The sequence below is a fragment of the Bos javanicus genome, chromosome 8 (genome assembly GCF_032452875.1).
Source record: "Bos javanicus breed banteng chromosome 8, ARS-OSU_banteng_1.0, whole genome shotgun sequence".
Classification (NCBI taxonomy): Eukaryota; Metazoa; Chordata; class Mammalia; order Artiodactyla; family Bovidae; genus Bos; species Bos javanicus.
Genome location: NC_083875.1, coordinates 63,577,010 through 63,601,982, shown reverse-complemented (window position 1 = coordinate 63,601,982; position 24,973 = coordinate 63,577,010). Strand labels below are relative to the sequence as shown.

The 24,973-nt window shown below is 39.9% G+C and overlaps 1 protein-coding gene across 11 annotated transcripts; it reads left to right on the top strand.

Moving 5' to 3' along the window:
• The first annotated feature begins 1,910 nt into the window (after window positions 1-1,910).
• On the top strand, window positions 1,911-23,181 carry HEMGN (hemogen). 11 transcript variants are annotated; one of them, XM_061425751.1, is made up of 7 exons: window positions 1,918-2,248; window positions 3,724-3,830; window positions 11,335-11,459; window positions 13,274-13,367; window positions 18,573-19,636; window positions 21,992-22,081; window positions 22,620-23,181. In XM_061425751.1, exons 2-7 carry the CDS (start codon window positions 3,745-3,747, stop codon window positions 22,628-22,630), a joined length of 1,470 nt encoding a protein of 489 aa, XP_061281735.1. In that variant the 5' UTR covers window positions 1,918-2,248; window positions 3,724-3,744; the 3' UTR covers window positions 22,631-23,181. The 11 variants fall into 11 exon arrangements, with proteins under 11 accessions (XP_061281736.1, XP_061281737.1, XP_061281739.1 ...); XM_061425752.1 differs by lacking the exon at window positions 22,620-23,181 and having other exon boundaries at window positions 1,911-2,248; window positions 3,724-3,840; window positions 13,274-13,372; window positions 18,577-19,636; window positions 21,992-22,149; XM_061425753.1 differs by lacking the exon at window positions 22,620-23,181 and having other exon boundaries at window positions 1,912-2,248; window positions 3,724-3,828; window positions 13,274-13,372; window positions 18,577-19,636; window positions 21,992-22,149.
• The last annotated feature ends 1,792 nt before the right edge of the window (window positions 23,182-24,973 follow it).

The following is a 24,973-nucleotide window of genomic DNA, read 5'->3' as shown; positions in this document are numbered from 1 at the left end:
TACAAAACACTGGGCCACAACTGCTTGCTTTTTTCTTCCAGTGGAATATCAGACTTTGCTACACGACTCCCACACTGGTGTCTATCACAGCTGAGAAAGGCTGGCTTTCCTAAAATGAGATGAGAGTATTAACAATAGAGGGTGACAATACAGAACACAAAGAAGCACAAAGGAAGTCTTCATCCTCATGTTGAACTTGCCCAGGATACATGCTGATAAAATCAGATCTGATCACATCTTGAGCTCCATCTGTTAAGAGTGTTCACAGCCGCTTAGGAGAATATCAATGAGGAAAGACCTGGAAATATGTTTTCTGCCTGCCCAAGTAATTCCCTCTCTTCCCTCTCCAACCTGGCTAAAAATACAACCAAAGTGTCACTAAAACACACACACGCACACACACACACACACACACACAATACAAAAAAGCCTAACATTTGTTGAACAGATTGTGGCAGAATATCAGTTAGCTTAGTGTTCGGTATGCAAACATCCTTGATGCTAATTCATTCAGAGGAGGACTTGTAGGGAGGGGGAACAGAGAGCGTCAAGAGAATAAGGGAGCAAGGTCGGCTGCCTCCAAGGGGAAATGCCAGAGCCTGGTTGACAGGTGAGAATGGTGCAATTGCCTTTTATGTCCATCTAGTGGCAGCAGTTCTAGCTAGAGTCCCCTCTACCTCAACTGGTTCAGGTGATGACCGTTTACTTGAATGTATACCTTGTGCTGGGCCCTCAGCGGGCACTGGGTCTGAACCATTTGGAAGGTTGCGATTCATCAGCCAAGTTCAAGGACTCGTCTAGGTTACTCTAACTCTAAACATCAAGCCCAGGGGATGTAATCTACTGGAAGCAGGGAGGTGAAGTTTCCCAATAAAGAAGACTAAGTGGGGCTTCCCTGGTGGTCTAGTGGTTAGGAATCTGCCTGCTAATGCAGGGGACATGGGTTTGATCCCACATGTCTCAGGCGGGACAACTAAGGCCACGTACCATAGCTACTGAGACTGCATGCTGCAACTGCTGAAGTGGAGCACCTAGAGCTCGTACTCCACAAGAGAAGCCCATGCACTGCAACTCGAGAACAGCCCCCGCTCGCCTCAAGGGAGACCCAGCACAGCCAAGTTAATTTTTTTTAATTATGAAAAAATATTTTTTAAAAGATGAAACCATCATGTTAGGTACTAGTACATATTCTATGCCAGAGTAGCTAAAATTCCAAGGGATGAAGAAAGCAAAAATGGGAGAGGTTAATGTTCAACTAGAGACCCTGTGGGGAGTAGCTGATATGAATAATACTGGGTCAGTGGCAGGACAGGGAATGATTTTGAGTCTTTTGTTCTGTCCCTTTTGAATTATAAATGAGGTACTGTAAAGGGCAGTTTGGTTTTAGGATAATTTGGACATGATCTAGAAATTCTGTGAAATAAAAAGAATTCAGTGATTAATTGCATAGGTTAGCATTTCTCAAGAGGTGGTATGCATTCATTCTGCTTGGGGTAGTACAGAAAATTTCAGATGAAATATCTTTTACTTTAATAGTTTGGTGTGTATTTAAATATGCCTTAGAAGAATTTGTTATATACCACAAACCTGTGACTTCACAAGTGATATTGTTGGTTTTCCATTGACATTGGTGATATAAAATTTTCATTTTAAACACTTTCAGTAAAAATAAGTTTATTTTAAGAAATCATTAAATAAATAATAATACAGAAGATGTTATGACAAGAATATGGCAAAAATCATGAAGAGAGAATGTAACAATTGGAAAGTTTGGGAAATACTTCATCAAACCAGGGGACAAGGTAGATTGACTTGTAGACAGAAGGGTTCGGAATAGCAGTCAGGTAAAGGGAAAATGGTAGAATTCTCAGAGGATCTGGATTCCGGTTCCAGCTGCCACTAGGCCTGTGTAACATTGACTCCCTCTATAAAATAACTCTCATGCCTCACTTAGCTTTATTATTTAGTGGTTCTATTTCACTTACTGTTATTGAGATTATGAACAATCATAATGACAGCCAGAACAGGAAAGTCTGCTATGTGCCAGATGCTTTCCAACAGTCATCATTCTTTTTATAAAATTATTTATTTGTTTGTTTTTGGCCACACTGCTTGGCATGTGAGATCATAATTCCGCAAGCAGGAATTGAATCTGCACCCCTGTATTGGAAGGTGGAGTCTTAACCACTGAATGGCCGGGGAAGTCCTCAAGAGTCATCATTCTTAATTCTCATAATAATCATGGAAGGTAAGTGTAGTAATACCCATTTCATATATAAGGGAATCGATGCTGGACTATCTTGGCCACACAGAATCTGATTTGAATGAACTTAGATCTGACTCTGGAGCCTGTGTTTGTTCCTCTGAGCCTGACTGTGTCATAGTAGCAAATTCCTATTCACTCTCAAAGCTAAGCTCGAGATCACATATTCCGGGAAGACTCCTTTGACCTCATCTCTTCATCTTGGTTGGATGTCCCACCTCTGTGTCCTCTTAATTTTCTATGGAGGTTTCTATTTGCATTTGTATTCTCAGCACTGTACATACTTTGGGGGCACAGATTACATAGGCAACAAATTGCAGAAAGAGGGAGAGAATGAGGGAGAGGGAAAAGGGAAAGAAAGAGAGAAGGGACTGAAAAAGAAAATATGTTTCTGCCTTATTCTATTAAATATCAAAGGAGTAGAATTGAGAGGCAGGACAGTAAGGTGGTTAAGCAAATGGCCTCCTAGATCCAAACCACCCAATTTTGCCACTTACTAGATGTGTGACTTAGGGCACAGGTTCAATACCTGTGCTTCGGTTTCTTCATCTACAGAACAGAGTTATCAATAGTACCTGCCTTAAAAGCTGTTGTAAAGACTAAACGAATTATCATATGTAAAGATACCTAGAAGACTGCCTGGAATAAGACAAGCAGGTACTCAATAAGTATTGGCTATTATTATTTCCATAATAAAAGGGGAAAGGGTTCATACTATTTATTGTAAAGTGAAGAAAACATGTAGTACTATTACACACATAGAACCTCATCATTTTCCCAATTCTACTTGTTGACCGATGTAGAGTCATTCCAAAGCAGGTACAATTAAAGAGAAATACGGCTAGAGGATGCACTATTCAATATCTTTATCTTTCCACTTCTATGACAGCAAAATTAAAGACTCTATCTCTACTCTTGGAACATACTGAAATACTGATATTGAAATTATCACACTGAATTATATTCTAAATTTAGTTACTTGCTGTCTACCACCCTCAACTAGACTAAGTTCCTTGGAGGAAAGGACTCCTGTTTGTCTCTTCTCCAGTTCTTAGTAAAGGGGATGGCATGAAGTAAGTGTTCAATAAATGTTTACTGAATGAATATTATAGAAAAGATATGTGTACGTGAACAGTAAGATGAAAAACATTACATGATATTTATCATAAAGAGGCTCAGATTGAGTGACACTTCAGCTCAGAAAGGAGAAATCACCCCTATATAGGAAAGGTAGTAGAAAAGAATGAATGGTTAAATCAGTGAACTTTGGAGTCAGACTGCTTTGGTCTTGAGGCCTAACTACAGCATTTATGAGCTTATGTGACCTTGGCATGTAATCTAAATTCTTTAAACCATAATTTCCTCATCAGAGAAATGGGGATAATACTCCTTAGAAGAATTAAGTGATCTCAAGCGTTTGTAACATGTTGTAACATGTCACTGCCTATTATGGTTTGTAGAGTAACCAGCATACCATCATCATGATCATCATCAAAGGCTTTGTGATAGAGGCACTCACTATATGGATGGGCAGACACAGGGGAGGAGCACTGAACAGCCAGGAGGTGTGAGTAGAGGTACTGTGGGTGTTAGACAGAGTCAAGGCCAAAATGGGGGGGCAAGTGCCACTATTTGACTGGATCATTGGGTATTGTCAGGAAGTCATGGGAGAGAGGATTGGGAAATTGACTTTAAATACAAGGCTGACAAATTTAGTCTTTATTTTACATGAAATACTGAGACTTTTCAGGCTTCTAAGCAGGGTAGTGACCAGTTCAGAGCCAAAGTTTCTTTTTTTTTTTTTTAATTTTATTTATTTTTGACTGTGCTGGGTCTTCAAAGCTCTTGGGCTTTTCTGTAGTTGTGGTGATCAGGGGCTACTCTTCATCGTCATACACAGGCTTCTCAGTGCACTGGCTTCTCGTTGCAGAGCATGGGTTTTAGGGTGCTCAGCCTTCAGTAGTTGCAGCACATGGGCTCAGTAGTTGCAGTTCTGGGACTCTGCAGCACAGGCTCAATAGTTATGGCACACGGGTTTCATTGCTTCCTGGCATGTGGGATCTTCCTGGATCAGGGATCAAACCCATGTCTCCTGCATTGGCAGGTGGATTCTTCACTACTGAGCCACCCAGGAAGCCCTCAGAGCCAGCTTTATTTTATGGGGGATGTTTTGGCTGTGTGTGCAGGACAATCTGGGGAAGGTGAGGGGAGATAGAAGGAAATTAACTACTTAAGAAGCTTCTCCAATACTTTCAAGGAAAAGTTGAGATTCCCCCACTGGGATGATGGCTTGGGGAAAAGCAATGGTATTTTACCATTGGTAAAAAGCAACGGGTATGTGGGACACTGGGAAGAATGAACTCACAGAACTGTGTCCAGCTGGATGTGAAAAGCCAAGTGAAGGGGCAGAGGCAAAGAGAGTTCTGAACTGGATCGCCAGTTAGAACTGGACAGCCAGGAACATGGTGCTGCTCTTTGCTCTTCTACAGCAGAATAGTTAAGAATGGCAGAAATAAAGCACAGGTGAGCCTGGCTTTAGGGGAAAAATATATTTGCTTTTTGATATGCTAATTTTAAGGTGCAGTGAGATATTCAGGTGAAGAATGATATTCAAGAGACACTTGAAAATGTGATCTTAGAACTCAGACCGATAATTATTTAGAAGATATCTGCATAGGGAGAATAGCTAAAGGTATACAGTTGGCTTGACTGCCTAAGTGTGAGAGAGAAGAGACTCAAGGAGTCATCCTTGAGTAGTACTTCTCACAGCCAGAAGAGTGAAAAAGAAGTGTGTGGAGGAAGATGACGGGGAGGAGGGAGGGATGAAGAACATTACCACCAAAACCAAGAAGAGAGTGACAGAAGTGTTCAGAGGAATTGTGAGTTACAGTGAGGTCATAGAGAGAATTGAGAAGGGATCCCCAGAGTTGGCCATTAGGAAGTCATTGCTGACTTATGAGCGAACAATGTGTGGAAGAGAAAACTAGATTGGAGATGCAAAGGAAAGAAGAAGTGATGTGGGGAAAAGGAAGCGGTAGACGTGAATGTATACTGTTCTGAAAGTTCAGGAATGTAAGGACAGTGATGTGATGGGGGATCAAGGTGGGAGCAGTATTGTTCTTCCTCAGTTAAATGACCACACATCAGTGTTTATCCAGAGATGCTTACCGTCTATACATTAAGACGTAGAAAGCAATATTGGTGGAGGAGGCCGGAGGAGGGAATTCAAAACAAACTAGATTGAAAGTCAGGTTACAGCCATTCTAAAGTCTGAGACCATGTTATCTGTATGTGTACGGCAGCATCTGTTTCAGCAGAGACAGGGGACTTATTTATCACATATCAACAGGCTATGAGACAAGAGGAAACTGAGAAACTCTCCCTCTCCACTCAGGAAAACAAAGCTTGATCAACTCTTAGAAAAGAATTTAAAAGCTTTGAAAAGGTATTTTAGCAAGGAAAGAACACTAAGGGAAAAAAGGGCATATGATAGCTTCCCTTTCTTTACTTTTTCCACCCAAAAGCACTTCAGGAAAATGCCCAGGTGCATCATAAGAACTCTCTAATAATACTATTAATGCTGCCCGCGTTTATGGCATGTCTGTCTGTGCAGTGCTTTTCATTTTATAGAAAGCTCTCACGATTTCTTTTATCGTCCCAGAATCCCTGGGAGGTATTACTTTTTCTCTGCTTTATAAGGGAAGAAATTGAGGACCAGAAAGAATCGAGCAATTTCCCCTCAAGTTACACAGTCAGGAAATGGTAGAGCCCCAAATCCCTTGCTCTTTTTTCCTTCATGCTCTCAAATCCCGTTCACGTGGTCTTCACAGTATAACCCTCCACGTATGGGATGACAAGCCAATGTGTAGTGAAGTGACCATCCTCATTTCTATCAATGTGACCTAAAGCTACATGAGTTTGGGGGCACTTTTTTTATCAAGTCATGTTTCTCACTGAATAGTAGCCAATGCTCCCGTTTCACCCCTGTCATAAAGAGTCCCAGGGCAGAAGTTCTTAGCAGCATGTTTCCCTCTTCCCACATCGGCCCAGTTCAACCAGACCTCTGATGTGCGTGAACAGGGCTTCAATACTTAAGCCTGCTGCGCGTGGGTCAGGAGACAGGAAGGCAGTTCTTTCCCTCAATATCTAGTGTCTGAGTAGGAAGAAGGCCAGACTTGGAGGCTGCAGGCTCAGGTTTCACATGGAGACTGCCCCTCAACACTCTGAGCACCAGTGCCATGCTCTGGAAAACGAGGCTACTAACAGCTCTTTTATAAGTTTGCTGCAAAGATTCAGGCAAGCGCATGTGGAAGTAGGACCCTGTGATGCATTCGAGATTCTGCTGTAGCTGTCTTGACATTTTTAACACTTTTTGAAGGAGGAGGTCTGCATCTTCATTTTGGACTGGGCCCTGTAAATTATGTCACTGGTCCTGCCTGTGTGTCATTGGCCAAGTCACTTAACTTTTCTGGGCTCCAGTCCATAATTAATTAAATTCTTAGGACACTTCTCAATCTTTCTTCTACCTTCCTATTAGCACAATTTGATATGGTTGATCACCCCCTCCTTGAAACAGTTTTTCCATTTGACTTCCAGAACCCTGCACTGCCCTGGTTATTCTCACCCACACTGGCTGCTCCTTTGCTGTTTTCTCCTTAGTCTATCAGCATGTCCCAGACTAAACTCCTGATCATCTCCTGCAAGCCTGTTCCTCCCAGTCTTCCTCATCTGTTAATGGTAACTCCATCCTTCCGGTCAATCAGACCAAAACCTTGTCTTTGCCTCTTTATTGCTCATTCCCCATCCAATTTGTAAGCTACTCCAGAGTCTGACCTCTTCTTCACCACTCCCATTACAGTCCAAGCCTTAGTCGTCTAGATTATGTGTGATCCTTATAATTGGTCTCCCTGCTTCCACCTCCTCACCCTGTCCCCGTGGTCTGTTCTTCACACAGTAGACAGAATAATCCTTTAAAAATATGTCAGGGACTTCCCTGGTTAAAACTCCACACCTCCACTGCAGGGGGCCTGGGTTTCGTCCCTGGTCAGAGAACTAAGATCCCACATGCCGCGTGGCACAGCCAAAAAAAAAAAAAAAAAAATCAGATGGCGTCAGTCCTCTGTTCAGAACCATCCCATGATCATCCATCTCTCAGAGTAGAAATCCCTACAAGGGCAATAAGCTCCCTCTCAGAACCTACCTCCTGCCACTCCCTCACCTCGGGCCATTCACCAGTGCCTCTCTGTCGACGTCCTCCAAGAGGGCTGCCTAGCTGGCCCCTCAGTCTCCTCCAGTTCTGCTCAACTGTCACCTTGTTTAAAACAGCAACTACCAGCAGCTTTTCCCCCTCATTCCTTATCCTATCCTCATCCTACCCTCATTCCTATTCCCTGATTACTTTTCTCCAAAGCTCTCACCACCATCTGATATTAATACATCTTTTTTGTTTATACCCATATTGTTGATTTCTTCCCATTAGCATGCAGGCTCTGTAAGGGCAGAGACATCTTTTAACTGCTATGTCTTCAGCACATGGGTCAGGGCCAGTGAATGACAGTAGAAGGAACTCTGGAACAAATGATGGTGTTACTATAATTAAGTCACAGCAGCGTCAACCCCCCTGAGTGTGTAAAGTACTTGCACAGGCTGCACGCCCATGAGGCTGGCACTGCATACAGGAGTGAGGGTGTTTATGGGGACTGCTCTGGGCCAAGTCTCCTACTAGATTATACCTTGGGGATAGAAAGGTGAATCGGGAGTGGTCTCCATCCTCAGAGAATTTGTGGCCTAGAGAGAGGTATCTTGTAGATATATAAATAACCCTAGAAAGAGGCAGCATTTGTTAAAAATATTCAGTCTTTAATGCCTAACATTCTGTGATACATTCTGCTAACTACTCTAGACTTCACTGCAGAGGGAAAGGACAATGAACTATGGCTTGTGAACTCACTATATGGCTACTTCTGTTCCAGACAAGTTCACGCTGTGGCCTGCTTATCACACCAGAGACACCTTGCCTGACTTCCAATCTGTTTGCTCCAAACTCCCTCCACCAGCTCCCTCCACCCAATACTGCTGCCTAATTTTACTGTTAACTTGAGACCCCACCTTCACATAGTCCCTCCACATTCTGCTTCGAGATATCAGAACATGAAGCAGGGGTGGAATCAGCCTGGGGAGGCTGCAGCAGGGTGTAGAGAGTCTAAATGTTATTTCCCTCCAATAAAGATGTGCATATCTCCATGGGCCCACAGTACACAGGACCCAGAGACAAACATCTGTTCACCTCTGCAGCCTGACAGCTTGCTTAGTACATGGCACAGAGGAGACATTCAGTAAGGTTTGCTGAATCACTGAACTGGGTCTTAGAAGCTTTAAGGATAACTGTATTTAAGAAGTAATTTTGCATCTTCTGTAAGGTGCCCCAGAAGTATTGTAAAAGCTTATCTTATTTCTTTATCATAAGAAATAACCTAGTCAGTCAGATTTAAAACATCTCAAATAAGGCCACTAGTATTTAAAATGCCTGTTTAAATTATAAAACACTCTTATAATTTTCAAAGTTATTTAAACCTGTATTTGAGTTTTTAAAACCCTGTATCAGAAAATTTAAAAATTACCATGAGATAAATTACAAATCACACTTTGCATTTCCTTTAGGACTTCTTGAAATAGGGACTCCCTGAAGCTGTCTGAGTTTTTAGATAGAGATTTACTTATGAGAAAGTCTGCAGAACCGAGAAACAAAGCTAGAGCTTAGAATCTGGCCATTAAATTCCACATTAAGTTTTGGTGGTAAGTCCTGGAGTGCTTGTTACAGAATTCTCAGTGTGTTTAAGAAGCTTGCTTCTCTCATAGGTTCATATTACACATACATTTTCCTACCCAGGTAAGATCAAGCATGACAAGATGACCCACCTTATAATCAGTAAGATGTGCTGACAGCAATAAGTAAGAAAATTTAGGACAGGTGAATCCTTCCCTTCCTTGGTTCTCAATTTCTCTGTGTATAAAATAGGAGGAGGGACTAGATGGTTTAGGAAGGGATGCTAAAGCCTTATGAGTCTATGGATGTGGAGGGCATCTATTCACATGATAAAGGTTTTCTCTTCATAAAGAATTTCCTTCAGATTTTCTCTGAGTTTCTTTAAAACATTTAAACTGTAACTTGACTTACCAAAATCTTGCCACTATATTTTTATTACTAATAATAGCAGCTAACACTTATTAAAGGGCTTCCCTAATTGCTCAGCAGGTAAAGAATACACTGGCAGTTCAGGAGATACAGGAGACGGGGGTTTGATCCCTGGGTCGGGAAGATCCCCCTGGAGGAGGAAATGACAACCCACTCCAGTATTCTTGCCTGAAAAGTAAACATTTATTAAGCAGGCTAGATATTCTAGGCACCATGTATTCAATATGCCAGGCACCTATAAAATGCTTTATGTACATTGTTTTTTTGTTTTTGTTTTAAATTTAATGAACACTTCCAGGTTTTGTTTTTATTTTTATTATTTTAAAATTTTACTATTTATTATTTTTGGTTGCCCTGGATCTTCACTGCTGCGTGCAGGCTTTCTCTAGTTGCGGTGAGCAGGAGCTACTCTTTGTTGGGGTGCACGAGCGTCTCATTACCGTGGCTTCTCTTATTGCAGCACAAGCTCTAGGTGTATGGGCTTCCGTAGTTGCAGCATGAGGGCTCTAGGGCTCAGACTTAGTTTGTTGTGCGCATGCTTAGTTGCTCCTTGGTATGCAGAATCCTCCCAGATCAGGGATGGACCCCATGGCCCCTGCACTGGGAGGGGATTCTTATCTGTTGGACCACCAGGGAAGGTCCAGTACATTGTTTGATTCAATCATCTCAATAACCTCATGAGATGCATACCAATATTGTCCCATATGGTAGGGAGTGTACTGGCTCCAAAACTAAGTTGCCTACTGCTACTGCTGCTACTGCTAAGTCACTTCAGTCGTGTCCAACTCTGTGCGACCCCATGGACTGCAGCCTACCAGGCTCCTCCACCCATGGGATTTTCCAGGCAAGAGTACTGGAGTGGGGTGCCATTGCCTTGTAAATTGCCTAAGGTAACTGAATTAGGGAATGTGGCAACACTGGAATTCAAACACTCTTCAACTCAACATCTGACTCCAGACACATTGTTAACCCTTCATCTCACAGACTAGTTGCCCGTATCAGGAGGTAGTCAGTGTTCCTTTCCTAGGTGAACAATTCTGGTGCTCTGTGCCCCTATGCCTTCACAAATGGGGTGATCAATTGAAGACAGGTGATTCCTTTGGTTTCAACTTTGGTTTCAATTTCTGTGACATAATGTGCTGATACTTTCATTAAGAAATGCTTTTTGACCTTCCCTGGATTAATACAGAGCATTTCACTAGTTGTCTTGAGTCACTTATGAATGATCTGGTGAGCAGAAGAGGGTTCAAATTTGTTTTGAATTCCTGATTCATATCTTTTTGTCTATTATCTAAGTCTAACAGCAAGACTTTCCATTATTTTGCATACAGTTAAGGTGAAAAATGCCACCTGCAGGAAAACATTACAAGATTAACTTCACATCTTTATAATCTTCACATTCATTATATTCACTTTCACAAGAACTATGTGAGGTGGGCAAGTCAGGAATTATTTACCTGCTTTGAAAATGAAGAAAGAGAGTCACAAAAAGGCGAAGTGATTTGTTCAAGGATATCGAGCTGGTTAAGTGCTAACTTCATGTCCTTCCTATGCTATGCCACCTCTGTGTGTGAAAAGGAACATCAGACTCGAGCACTTCTGAGCATGCAGAGACAAATGGCTGCCATACCAGAGGCTGGGATATACTAGCCTGTGGCTGCAGGGCTGCCTGCGTAACTAGCCACTGTGCTGACGGACGAGGACATAGCATCAGCCATGACCCTGCTCACACCTGTGCAGGGTGATAAAGAAAGTAGAAGTAGCCAACAGCTGTGGTCCAACTAGATAAAACTTTAAGGCGGGAAGTCAAGTGACAAGTGAACTTGTCTATGTGTGTGTTTTTTAACTGTTAGTTACTTTTGACATTTTTAAAAAGGCTTCTTGTGGAAGTCAGACCAAAAGCAGGAAGATACTGCAGCAAGATGGATTTGGGAAAAGACCAGTCTCTCTCAAAGCTCCATCAGACACCTGATCATCATCAAGAAGAGACCCATGTTCCAGGTAATGAAAGAAACCTTAAGAGACAGTGGCTGTTGGGAAGGATTGGGCTATGATTATTTTCCTCTTTGTATGGGTCTGGCAAAAAAGGGGCATCATTGGGTGGGTACATTCATGTATTAGAAAGGAAGAATAGGGGCTATATAACTTTCTGAGCTGACTTCTAGCACTAAGATTCTAGTAAGCAGGAGAAACACAAGGAAATAATAAATAATTATATATATATATGATCATGAAAATACCCAATAATGGATGGTGTGGTAAAACAAGTACAGCCATATATGTAGCACAAATATAGTGTAACTTTTGGAAAGGTATCTGGCAATAAGTAGCAAGAACTACAAGAGTGTTTATTCTGTTGACTGACTAATCTTAGTCTTTGGATATATCCTAAAGCAGCATTTTGGCTGCTTTTGCAGAACCCTAGGCCTTGAGACAGTGATTTAAACATTTTGTACACCACGGATCCCTTTGGCTTTCTGATGAAACTCTAGACACCTTCTTAGACTAAATTTTTTAAATACATAAAGTTAATTACATATGATTACAAAGGAAGCAATTATATTAAGAAAAGTATCAAAATAAAAAACTGATATAATAATATATGTGCTTATTTACAGGTGCATTAAATAACAAGATCCAGTGATGGATCTCATTACCACTGTATCAAATCAAATATTTCATCTCAAATAAATGATATTCTAAGGTATCTGTAATAACTGTAATGTGATATGGAAAAAAAATCCATAATTTCTTTTTGTGACAAAGTCATATTCTGCTAAAACCACTGTGGTTTGTTATCTACATTCATAATTGAAGGAAATGGGCATTTAGATTGGTAAAAATAAAGGTATAATTTTCCCCCATCCAAGTTCACCATTAAGGACTGATGTTCTAAAATCAAAAGGTGTCATGGTCCATGAGGTATGTTCACTTTGGGAGGTCCCAGTGCAAATTTGAAATCATTCCACTGGCTCTGAGAAGTTCTACATCAAAGACCCATTAACTTTTCACAGTCTTGGATGGCAGCAGTACTGTTGCTGGTAGTAACTTTAATATTCCAAAGAACTTGGAGAAACATCATCCAAAGGAAAAAAATACAAAAGAAAAAAAATCTGTGTGTGAATTGCTTATTATAGTTGATCTACAGTGGCAAAAACAACAACAACAACAAAACAAACTGGCAACAACCTAAATGTTCAGTATAAGTGGAATGAGTGGATAAATGAGAATGCATCAACTTGATTAAATATCATGTAGTCACTAAAGTTACAATTATGAGGACTAGATGATGGAATTTATTTCTGATGGTAAATAAATGGTAAAACTGTGGTATGCAATCATTGCAACTTTAATATAGGGGCTAGATGAATACATGGAAAATCCCATGGACAGAGGGGCCTGGCAGGCTACAGTCCATGGGGTCGCAAGAGTTGGACATGACTTAGCGACTAAACCACACCAGATGAATGAATACGAGGAATGAAATGAAAACAGGTTATAATGTTAAGGATGGCAGAACATGGCTGGTTTTTTTCTTTACTTTTATGTTTGTACAATATGCACACTATTTTGAAGGAATTAATAGCACATTTATGTACAAATATTGATCTTTTCATTTAAAAAATGCTGACTGAATGTTTGCTCCAGGCATGCTTCAGGAGGCACAAGGATAAATAAGAGATAGTCCTTGTCCTCAAAAGGGTAGGAGAAAAACTTGGACACTCAAGGGGATTCTATCATTTTGCTATAGGACTCCTTGCTGTTAACGCCATAATTCATCACTCTCTCTCATAACTTTCATTTTGATCCTACAGAAGTCATTGGAACTTGGAGTCTGCGAAACAGAGAGCAACTCAGAAAAAGAAAAGCTGAAGCACAAGAAAAGCAAACTTCACAATGGCAATATCGGTATAGTATCACTGCAAGGGAGAAGGGACTGATATTTACTTAGCATATGTTACTTGTTAAGAGGTGCTGAGAACTTTTATACACTCTAGTTTATCTTTCCATCAATCCCACAAATCAGGAGCTGTTATCCATATTCATCTCCCCCCGCCTCCACAAAAAAAAGAAAGAAACCAAGTCTCTGAAGGTTAAATCTCTTGCCTAAAGTCACACAGCTAGTAAAGTGATGGGAACAGAATCTTATTGCTGCTCTCTTTTACCAGGTGATCAAATTATGTATATTGTAGAGAGGCCTGCTGTTCAACCACTTTAGTAATATAACCATTGTTGGGAGTAGGAGACACCATTGAGAAGACCCCCAAGCTTGTTCTCTAAGCTTTCTATTAGTAAAACTCTTCTTTAATGAGTGTAGTTAACTCTCCATGGAGTAAACCAAAGTAATGTCTGTAAATGAGTGATGGAAGAGTCTGAGAGTTCCTGTGTCCAAAGTCAGCTGTATGGAATCTCAGGGAGGGAAGACATGAGCATGACTATACAGTAGGCAGCATCTAACGGCCCCGTGTAGAATATAACTGTGAAAGCAGAGGTATTGCTTGCTTGGAGGTAGAAAAGGGGAACCCAAAGAGCCACAGTACAACATCCATCTAAGCCAGGGTTTCTCAACGCTGATATCACTAAAGCTGTGCGTAGTAGGATCACTGGCCTCTAGAAACCCATAGAACTTTCTTTTTATTTTATTTTTAAACTTTACAATATTGTATTAGTTTTGCCCAACATCGAAATGAATCCACCACAGGTATACCCGTGCTCCCCATCCTGAACCCTCCTCCCTCCTCCCTCCCCATACCCTCCCTCTGGGCCGTCCCAGTGCACCAGCCCCAAGCATCCAGCATCATGCATCAAACCTGGACTGGCGACTCGTCTCATACATGATATTACACATGTTTCAATGCCATTCTCCCAAATCTCCCCACCCTCTCCCTCTCCCACAGAGTCCACAAGACTGGTCTATATACATCAGTGTCTCTTTTGCTGTCTCGTACACAGGGTTATTGTTAGCATCTTTCTAAATTCCATATATATGCATTAGTATACTGTATTGGTAGAAACCCATAGAACTTTCCCTCCCCAGTTATGACAACCAAAAATGCCGGCAGACATTGTCAAATGCCTCATGGAGTGGGGGAAGAGGAGGTAAAATTGCTCCCAGTTGAGTGCCACTGATCTAAGTTCTCTTCTTCTTTAAAAAAAAAAATTTTTTTTTGTTGTTGTTGTGCTGGGTCTTCGTTGCGGCATGTGGGCTTTCTGTAGTTGCAGGGGCCTCTCTTCATTGTGCTGCACGGGCTTCACATTGAGGTGATATCTTTTGTTACAGAGCATGGGCTCTAAGTGCACGGGCTTCAGTAGTTTCAACATATGGGCTCAGTAGTTGTGGCTCAAGGGAAGCCAAGGGCTGAATAGTTGTGGTGCATAGGCTTAGTTGCTCGTCTGTATATGGAATCTTTTCAGACCAAGGATTGAGCCCATGTCCCCTGTATTGGCAGTTGGATTTTTATCCAGTATCACCAGGGAAGTCCCTTTACAGAATTTTGATTAAGATTTAGCTATGCATTGCTTCTTTTTTGGAAAAATGTGTCCTTTGGTGGCAAAAATAACATAGGTATACATTTTTCTAAGCATCATCTTTAAAAAAAGCATACAATGCAGGTGTTTTAAGTTCCTATTCTCACTGTGGACGGAATATTGTCTGTTCTGCCACACGGTGTGTTTCTGTAACACCAGTTAGCTCACATATAATTGGTAAATAGGAGAGTGGTGTCAGTTTAATGTGGAAGTTGTGTTAATATGTAATTTTTCCTAGTCAAAAGAAGCCAGAATAGTGGGAATAGAATTAAAAACTTCAGCAGGAAAGGAAAAAGCCTTCAACTTGGCTGCTGTGTAGATAGGAATCTTTTCAGCCTGCATCCGGGCTCCTTCCACAGAGAAGGACATCACTAGCTCTGCAGAGATCTCCTCATATAGCAGGTTGCACTTCCTCCTGTGCTCAACTCTGCGGCAGCCCTGCTGGCTCAGAGCATCATCCTCATTTGAATGATCTCAGCACTGAAAGCCTGCATTCACACTGGTGCTTTTGTGCATTTTTTACCATCCCCAAGACAGCCTCCCCACAGAAAAAGCTGCCTGTCTGGACTATCCCAGTTATCTCCCCTGTACCAACTATTGTTTATCCTAGTGTTATAAAGTTGCATAGGATTTGACTCATTTGCCCCAACTAAATTTTTTTCTTCCCATAAGCGCTGTCACTTTTAGTGCATGATTTTGCAGAAAGTGAGGTTTTTCAGGAATGCATATATGTTGTAGCAGAAACTTCTGTACTCAGGTCCTCTGACAGGTGACTCTGTTGAAGAATACCCAGTTGGCTCCCTGAATTCCATACTCACCAAGCAACCTTCTGGTCATTATTGGCTCCCCAAGTACCTGCTGGAGAAGGCGATGGCACCCCACTCCAGTACTCTTGCCTGGAAAATCCCATGCATGGAGGAGCCTGGTGGGCTGCAGTCCATGGGGTCGTGAAGAGTCGGACACAACTGAGCGACTTCACTTTCACTTTTCACTTTCATGCACTGGAGAAGGAAATGGCAACCAACTCCAGTATTCTTGGCTGGAGAATCCCAGGGACGGGGGAGCCTGGTGGGCTGCCATCTGTGGGGTTGCACAGAGTTGGACACAACTGAAGTGACGCAGCAGCAGCAGCAGCGCAGCAGCAGCAGCAAGTACCTGCTACAGAGAAAGAGTGCATTGTCACTTTGCTTTTTTCACAGTTTATTTAAAAATTGGTCTTTAGGTTTATATATCAATCCCTTTGAGCTGGTTGCTGAGCCCTGACTCGAGAAATGGATGAGGCTGGTTTCACTATGCTCTTAGAATTGGGTTTCTGTACTCATTGGGTTGGGGGAGGGGTCCAAAGCTGAAGAAATCACTGGAGTAGGTGGAACCTTGGTGAGCCTCTTGGTAGTGGGCTGGCCTTGCTGTTGTGACTCATTTCTAGACTGCTGAGGGCTGTTCTCACTACAGTGAAACCTCAGTTCCAGAGAGAAAGGACAGAGTGTAATGGTTAAGAGCCCGGTGGCTGAAGTCAGATGACTTGATATGAAGACTAGCTCCCTCATGTCCCAGCCATTTCACCTTGGGCAAGTTACTCAGAAAACTGTGCTTCAGTTTTCTCATCTGCAAAATGGAGATTATAATAGTATCTGCCTTGTAAGTTTATGTGAAGATTACATGAGATAACAGAATAAGTAAATTACTTAAAACAGTGCCTGACATGAGGAAGCACTATATATATATATATATATATATATATATATATATATATAGTACATTCTATATTAATATGAGTACAGATTTCTATTTGGACAGTTCATCCATGTAAGTTATTACATGCTCTTACAACAACTACATGAGGCTGGGCAGACACTATTTACTACATTTTACCTGTGAAGAAACTGAGGCATAGAGAGTTTGACTTGCCCATGATCACATAGCTGATAATTAAGAGTACAGATTAAATTTTAGACCACACAGATATATTTGTATCTTTTGAGGAACTACCAGAAAGAACATGAAACATTGTATTACTCAGACTCCCTCATATAGAGATCTACATAACAAATTATTTAGGATTTAATTTCTAGGATAATAAGTGTTTCCTGAAGAATTCACGTACATCAGTTTTTAAAAACGTCTCAAATTAAAAAAAATTTATACATCATCTTTTAAAAATTTGCTAATAAGGACTTTAAAATTTATCTTGTTACCTTGGTTACTTGGACTTAAACTTCAAAATGCTGAGCTATCATTTTTACCTTCGTATCATCATATTATTTCTACCTTCTATATTATTTGTAATATTTCTTTTAAACTATACTATTAAAATATAAACCTTTAAAATATTGACTTCAAACTGGTTTTGATGAGACAGTCTTAAAAAAATTAATTATGGGAATTTTTCAGACACAACAAAAGAAGAATAGGGTATACATTTTTTGAGTGTGCATGAACTATGAGAACTGCAGAGGTGTAAAAAACACTGGTTTCATTCATCTTGAAAGAATGTCCAGTTTACTAAAAGAATTTGGGTTTCTCCATTAAGCATAATCCTCATAATAAATCCTATAGGAGTGGTAAGCATGGAGAGCATTTCAGTCCTGTGGCCTGTTAGAGAAGGCTCTATGGGGCAGATAGCATGGAACAGAGAGTTTCAGTAAGTTTAGAAAGTGATGAAATGCTTATTTATAGTACCCCCCAACCCCACCCTGCCCCCCCCCCCGCCCCCGCCACAGTCCATCTGTATTAGCCTTCTGTATTTGGTTATATTTGCAATACCTAACAATTTGTCATTGGCTGCAGTTCTCATGCATATCTTTCCATCTTTTAGATCTTAAACTATCAGTTCAAAGTAGGTGTAATATGACCACTCACACCTTTTCACCAAGCTGCTTTACCTCAAGAACATGTTTTTGTAGCTTTGGACCCGGCTTATAGTACATCTCATTCGACTCACACTGCAGCCTCTTAGCCTATTTTACTTAAGCTGCTGCTGCTGCTAAGTCACTTCAGTTGTGTCCGACTCTGTGTGACCCCATAGACGGCAGCCCACTAGGCTCCCCCGTCCCTGGGATTCTCCAGGCAAGAAGACACTGTATTAAATGAGCAAGCCAGGCTCATCACCTGCAGGATTCACAGATGTGAAGCAGGTCTGCGTTGCAGATTTAGCAACACAATCATACCAGTTTCCCCCACTGGCATAGAGAAACGAATTCACACAGGCTAAACCCAAAGAGACTATTACGTAAAACAGAATGTCAATCTGTTCATTTATAACATCAGTGATACATTTTCTATAACCAAAGTTTAAGTATACGCTCTCAAACACACACACACACACATACCCCGCTCACTAAGAAGGTGCTTGTTGAACGAGTCATCAAAGACAAAAAAGTCCTAAGGGTCATTTCCTCTCCGGACAATTGAGAACATTTAGCACTGCTTCTTCATTGTACACACAAGGAGATTGAGGCCTGGAGAGATTAAGTGGCTTGTTCAAAGTCATGCCACAAGGCAGTGGGAGTCCTGGGTCAGTTACTGCCAAACATTTATTTGAATTCTGGAGGCCTATTTTTGATAGTAATTCTGATTTCCCCATAGAGAGAAAAAACACAAGCGGCAAAGAACAGGGAAAAGAAGCGAAAGAGGCAGAAAGAGACAACAAAATACAGAAATGAAGGTAGAGCTTCCATCACAATTAGAAAAGGAAATGATGGAGAAAGCGCCAGCACCTGGAGAGAAAGAAATCGAGCCACCTGGGAGTGTGACTGAAGTTCTCCTTCCGGCAGTGTCCCCACAAAGAGTTGCGCCTGCAAAACATCTTTCTGAAGTAGGTCAAGAAAGTGTTACCCTTCAGGAAAATTCTTCTGAGTACCAAGCAACAGCAGTACAAAACCAACCTTCTGAAATATGCCAAGATATGGCTGAATCTGAAGACCTCTCTCCTAAAATGTGCCAAGAAATAGCTATATTTCAAGACCAGCCTTTCAAAATGTTCCGTAATATGGCTCAGCCTGAAGACGTCTCTCCTAAAACATGCCAAGAAGACATTGCAGCCAAAGTCCTTTCTTCGAAAACATCTGAAGATACAACTGACCTGGAGGAATGCTCTCTTGAAGCACACCCCAAACCAGATATGCCCAAAGCCTCCACTCTTGAAACATACCAGAAAAGACCTGAGCCTGAGGAACCCGATTCTGAAACAGGTCAAGGAATAGTTGAGACTGAAAGCTTTGTTTCTAACACACAGCAAGAAATGGCTGTGCCTAAAGAGCTTGCTACAGAAATACACCAGGAAACAGTTGAACCTGAACACTTTTCCAATAAAATATATAAAGAAATTGCCATGTCTAAAGACCCCTCTCATAAAACAACCCAAGAAACATCTGTTCCTGATAAATATCCCCCAGAAATGTACCAAGAAACACCTGGGTCTGAAGAATATTCACTTGAAATATACCAAGAAACACCAGGACCTGAAGCCTATGCACCTGAAATTTACCAAGAAACACCTGGGCCTGAAGACCTCTCTACTAAGACATATAAAGACAAAGATGTTCCTAAAGAATGCTTTCCCAAACTATACCAGGAAATAGGTGGACCCCAAGACCAGGATTCTAAAGCACACCAGGAAGATGCTAAGGATGTTTATACTTTTCCTCAAGGTATGGGTTTCTTACTGGGGTCAAATTAGTGACACTGCCATTTCTTAACTGCTCCCTGTTCATAATCAGAGCACCAAATAGGCGTCTCTCCCTTGGACCATTGATTTATAGCCTTCTGTGACAATCCTGGGTTATCCCAGTTATCTCAACAGGTATCTTTGATGTCTTTGTCCAGTTTTAAGTGAAAATGTTTATCATTCACTTGATATTTGGTATATTTCCATGTAATTTAAAGAAAATAATTGAAACCATAAGTGTATATAGTGGGTACCTGTATATACTATGCATTTTGGGAAGCTTTAGTAGGTGAAGAAAAATGAACCCTATGTAGAGTCAATTATGTGCAAAATATTTTGGACAATTACATTTATATTAACACAAAATCTTGGTGAATAAAGGTTTTTTTTTCCTAGAAAAATAACATTTCATGGCAAACTGAAGGCAAGTAAATTCATGGTTCAAGGTACTGAGAAAGATACAAAGACATAAAATAGGATCCTGATACTAGGGAACTCCTTGTTATAGGAGTTAACAGGCTTACCTATTTCAATATTTGTCCCTGAAAAGCATAGTATTTTAAAAACAATGTGACCTTTATTCAATTTTACTTGTCTCAGGGACATAACTGAGAGCCTTGGCTCTCCTTGTTCAGTCCTGTTCTCAGTGTAGAAAATGGGCTGAGCCTAGCAGCCTATCCCCAGGGAACTGTTTTCTAAAGAAATTCCTTTGGTAGCTTATTTTCTCTTTCTCCTAAAATATGAGTGCAACAAAAACCTGGGCTTAAGTTGGGTTCCAAGCAATATAGGTTTTGAGGAAATACCTTTTTAAAATTACAGTAAAAGCAGACATATGAAACACTACCTGTATTGACAGGAGTCCCCTGCTGGAGACGCGCCTCTAATCAACACAGCACCAGATTCTCAGGGTTTTGTTCTAAACCCAGTGAGGTTAAGACAGGCAATTAATTAATTATTTTATGCTTTTTGGCAATTAATGCTTATCTTGTTTTCTCTTTTCTTGCCAAACAAGTAGAAATGTCTTCCTTTTTGCTGATTATAAAATTGCTATAATGATAGTTATAAATGTTCATTATAATAAATTAAAGCAATATCTAAGTGACTATAAAGTGCCCTATGATACCACTTCCTATCTCTGATCCCCAATGTTAAGTTTTTGTTTTAACAAATGAAATGGTACAGTACATTCTATTTTATAACCTGTTTTTTTTACATGCCATATACATTGTGGCCATCCTAATGACATCTTTGTAACAGTCGTCCAGTATTATGTTATATATACAGCAATTTATTCAACCAGTCCTTATAATGATGAACACCTAGGTTACTGACAAGTTTTACTGTTATAACAATGTTCAATAAACATCATGGGAAGTAACGGTTGTTTAACTAAAATTTATATACCACTTTCTATCTGCCAAACTCTCTATTAAACATTTTTTGTGAATTACTTTATTCAATGTTAGAAACCCGAGTGGATGAATAATATGTCCCTATTTTATAGATAAGGAAACTAAGGCACTGGAAGCTTAAGTTGATCTGATTACTTCCTTGGATAAATTCCTAGAAACTGAATTGCTGGGCCAAAGGGTACGAGGATTTAAAGTCTGGATACATTCAGTCAGACTAGCCCAAATGTAGCAATTCACAGAATCCAAGACTTTGTGTAAGTGCCTAGTCCCCACGCCCTTGCCAACACTGCACATGATTATGTTTTAAAAATCTGCGCCTGTCTGCTAGATTTTTAAAGACCAACCAACCTAATTGTTTTAATTTCCACTTTTTTTGATGACCTATGCTACCAGGCTTGCTTTTAAGATTATTATGAATTTAAGTTTTTCCTTTTGAGAATCACCTGTTTGACTATTTGCTCCATTTTATATTTAGGATATCTATCTTTTTGATTAAAAATCTCTTTAAATAATAGTTATTAAATCTTTGCCTACATATAAGTTGAGTCATAAACATTTTTATTCTTGTTGTTTGTGGTTTAACTTTGTTTATAGAGGTTTGGACATCTATATGACCAAAATTTTAATGTTAGTTTTTAGTTACTCAAATTTGTCATGATTTTAGATTTTAATGATTCAAACCTGTCAATCTTTTTCTTTATGGCTTTTAGTCTGTGGTCTGCTTAGAAAGGCTTTTAAAATCTTAAGATTAAAGAAATATTCTATTGTTTTTATAACATTTATTGTATCTTAATATTGAAATCTTTAATTCATCTGAGATTTGTTTCTGTGCAGAGTGAGGTAGTTTTTTTTTTCTCCAAATGGATAGCCAATTGTCCCAATACTGTTCATTGAATCTATTTTCATATTTTTTTTTTGTTTTACAGAAATGAAGGAAAATCCCAAAGCAGAAGAACCAGAGATAATAGAAATTCCAAATGTGCCTCAAGAAAGTAACCCAGAAAATGACATCTACAGTTATGTTTTATTTTAATAATGTTCAACCATCATAGTCATCCAACAAAATACACATCTTAGTACATCATATGTGTGATTTTCTCAAAATATGGTAGAAATCTCTATAATATTCATTAATATTTTAACAGTATCTCCCCACTTATATAGTCTATAGATATATAGATTATATCTGAAAGCAAGAATTAATGTTTTTTCTCAGGCTCTACCACATAGACAATATTCTGCTAGTGTGTATGTGTGTGCACGTGTGTGTGTGCACATATGTGTATGTATGTGTAATCTGGGGAGAGGACAGTGGTGGGAACAGACTTAATAGCTTTACTCCCCTTAAGAATTAATCAAAGAAATGTTTGCTCTTGGGGGAAATTATCAAGCCCTCATTTTTTCCATTTTTAAGGCTGAACAATGAAAATTTGGGGAAGTATATAGTTTTCTTGTAAACTTTGATCAGTTATTAATGTAACAATATCAAAATTTTATGTAGGCTTAAGTTAGCTTTTAGTAATTTAATAATTTTAACAATTCTTATCATTCTAGGACTTCTTTAAAGATATTTTGGAGTGACGTATGTACTTGCATATTTGAATTTTGATTTTCTATTTTTACTTTTAAAATATTGTAATTGTGCAAAATGTACATTAAACATTAGTACATGTTTAACTGTGTGGACATCATGGTAAGCACTGTGACAGTCAGAAGACCTATAACACATAGTCCTTACCTACTAGGAGTTTAATCTAGTCTCTTGGAGGAATAAAACAGAAAACAAATAATTACAAAGAAGAGAGTAATGCTAATGCTCTTTGGATAGAAGATACAACCAAGGGAATACTCACTTTTTTGCCGGAGTGACCTGAAAAAATTACACGAGTGGACCCTTGAAAGTTGGAGAAGATTTGTATTATAGGTGAGGATAGCAGCGTTATTGTATGTGACACAGAGAAGAGTGAATTCAAGATATGTTCAAGAACTGCATGCAATGTACTACAGTTAATGCAAGGTCCATGTGGAATAGCAGAATTAAAGTTTGGCAAGAATCTATCTAGTCCTACCTTGGGCTAACCTCCTCTCATTGTGGGTACAACGGTTGTTCTTTAAAATCCATGAATTTTATGATATTAAATCTAATATGATATGTGATAAGATCCAAAGGTTTAATTGATTTTCAGAAGGATCCTTCACTCAAATGAAAGATTAAGAATCATTGTACTGGATCACCCTTGGTGGTTCAGTGGTTAAGAATCCACCTTCCAGTGTAGGGGATGCAGTTTGATCCCTGGTCAGGGAATTAAGATCCCATATGCCACGGGGCACCTAAGTCTGAACACCACAACAAAGATCCTCTGGGCTGCAACTGAAAAAAAAAAAAAAAAGGAATTATTATACTGAGGAGTGTTTCTCAAAGTGTAGGCAGATACGTACTTTGAATCATTTAGGGTTTGGTTTTTTTAAGGCAGATCCCTAGATCCTACCTCTAGAGAAAAGGCTGTATCATAAACTACAAATAATCACATATAATGGTTATTTATATAACCATATGTCCTCTAGACAAGATAATAAAAATTGCAAATCATATAATTAAAGCGCTACATATTTAAGTTCCTGCTTTCCATAAAGAGAACTTTTTCCTTTAAATCAAGTAACAATCTACTTCATCAACGTCTCCAAGTCTGCTGTGCATTTCAGAACATGTCACACTTGGTATCGTATTTTTGGCGTCACTATCATTGTATATGATATCTAAGGCCAAGAAGGCAAATACCTCTGTTGGGCCACAAAGCGACTATCACTTTTAGCAACACCCCCATCTAGTGGAAAATTGCAGCCATTACGGCTCGAGTTTTACATCGTGCAAAAAGCTCAACAGTTCTCAACTTACTTTTGTTTCATAGCTGCCCAGAACTGTTCCCTCCTGAAAACAATAAAGGCATTCTTTTCCAATTTCACCTGGAAAAAACCTATCAGAGGACATGTAGGGGTATGAATTTTATCAGTTTTTAAAGTTTTTGTTTTAAAACCCACAATCCTCTCTTTAAATCTTTGACTCCTTCTGATGGTTATTTTCTGAGAGTGGTCTATTAGTTCATGACAAATGAACATGTTTAGGAACAGCTTTTCATGGTTGTTAAACTTTTAAATCTGTGGAGTTTTATGACCTTGAATAATTTGTTTTGCAGGCAATATGTCTCTCTCCCTCCCCCCGCCCAAGAAAAAAAAGGATAAAAAACTCAGAAGTAGAATTAAGTATACAGAGATATATAAATATAATTTATATATATAAATTTATAAATATACAGGTGAGAGATGAGGTTATAAGTAAGTAGGTAAGAGGCCTTGGTGGCTTAGATAGTTAAGAACCTGCCTGCAATTCAGGAGACCTGGGTTCAGTACCTGGGTGGGGAAGATGCCCTAGAGAAGGGAATGGCTACCCACTCCAGCATTCTTGCCTGGAGAATTCCATGGACAGAAGAGCCTATCGGGCCACAGTCCATGAGGTCACAAAAAGTCGGACACAACTGAGCGACTAACATACACACGTTGAGGCCAGGCTAGCGCTGCAGGGTTAACTGGTCATTGCAGTGGCTGAAAACTGATTCTTGTAGGCCCTCAACTTTTTAGAGCTTCCCCCGAACAACCACTACAATCCCAATGTATATGGCCGTTGACTTCGTTTCATTCTCGCTTCAGTTCTCGTGAGGTACGGAGCACAAGGAATAGTCCCCACTTCTTATCCCTACCTAGTCTGGTGTAGAGCTACACATCCATTAGATTTGAAACGAGGTTTATTTGGGTTTCTTTTCTGACGAAACATCCTTTTATTATGGAAAAATTGGGAGCATACAGAGAAGTATAAACGACCATCTATGCATTCCCACTACTCAAGAAGTATT

Excerpts from the sequence above, each read along its gene's own strand:
- HEMGN (XM_061425750.1), top strand. The coding sequence starts at position 3,745 with ATGATCATCATCAAAGGCTTTGTGATAGAGGCACTCACTATATGGATG. Across the intron at positions 3,831-11,334 it reads GCACTGAACAGCCAGGAGGT|GCTTCTTGTGGAAGTCAGAC; the intron begins GTGAGTAGAGGT and ends ATTTTTAAAAAG. Across the intron at positions 13,368-18,572 it reads ACTTCACAATGGCAATATCG|AGAGAAAAAACACAAGCGGC; the intron begins GTATAGTATCAC and ends ATTTCCCCATAG.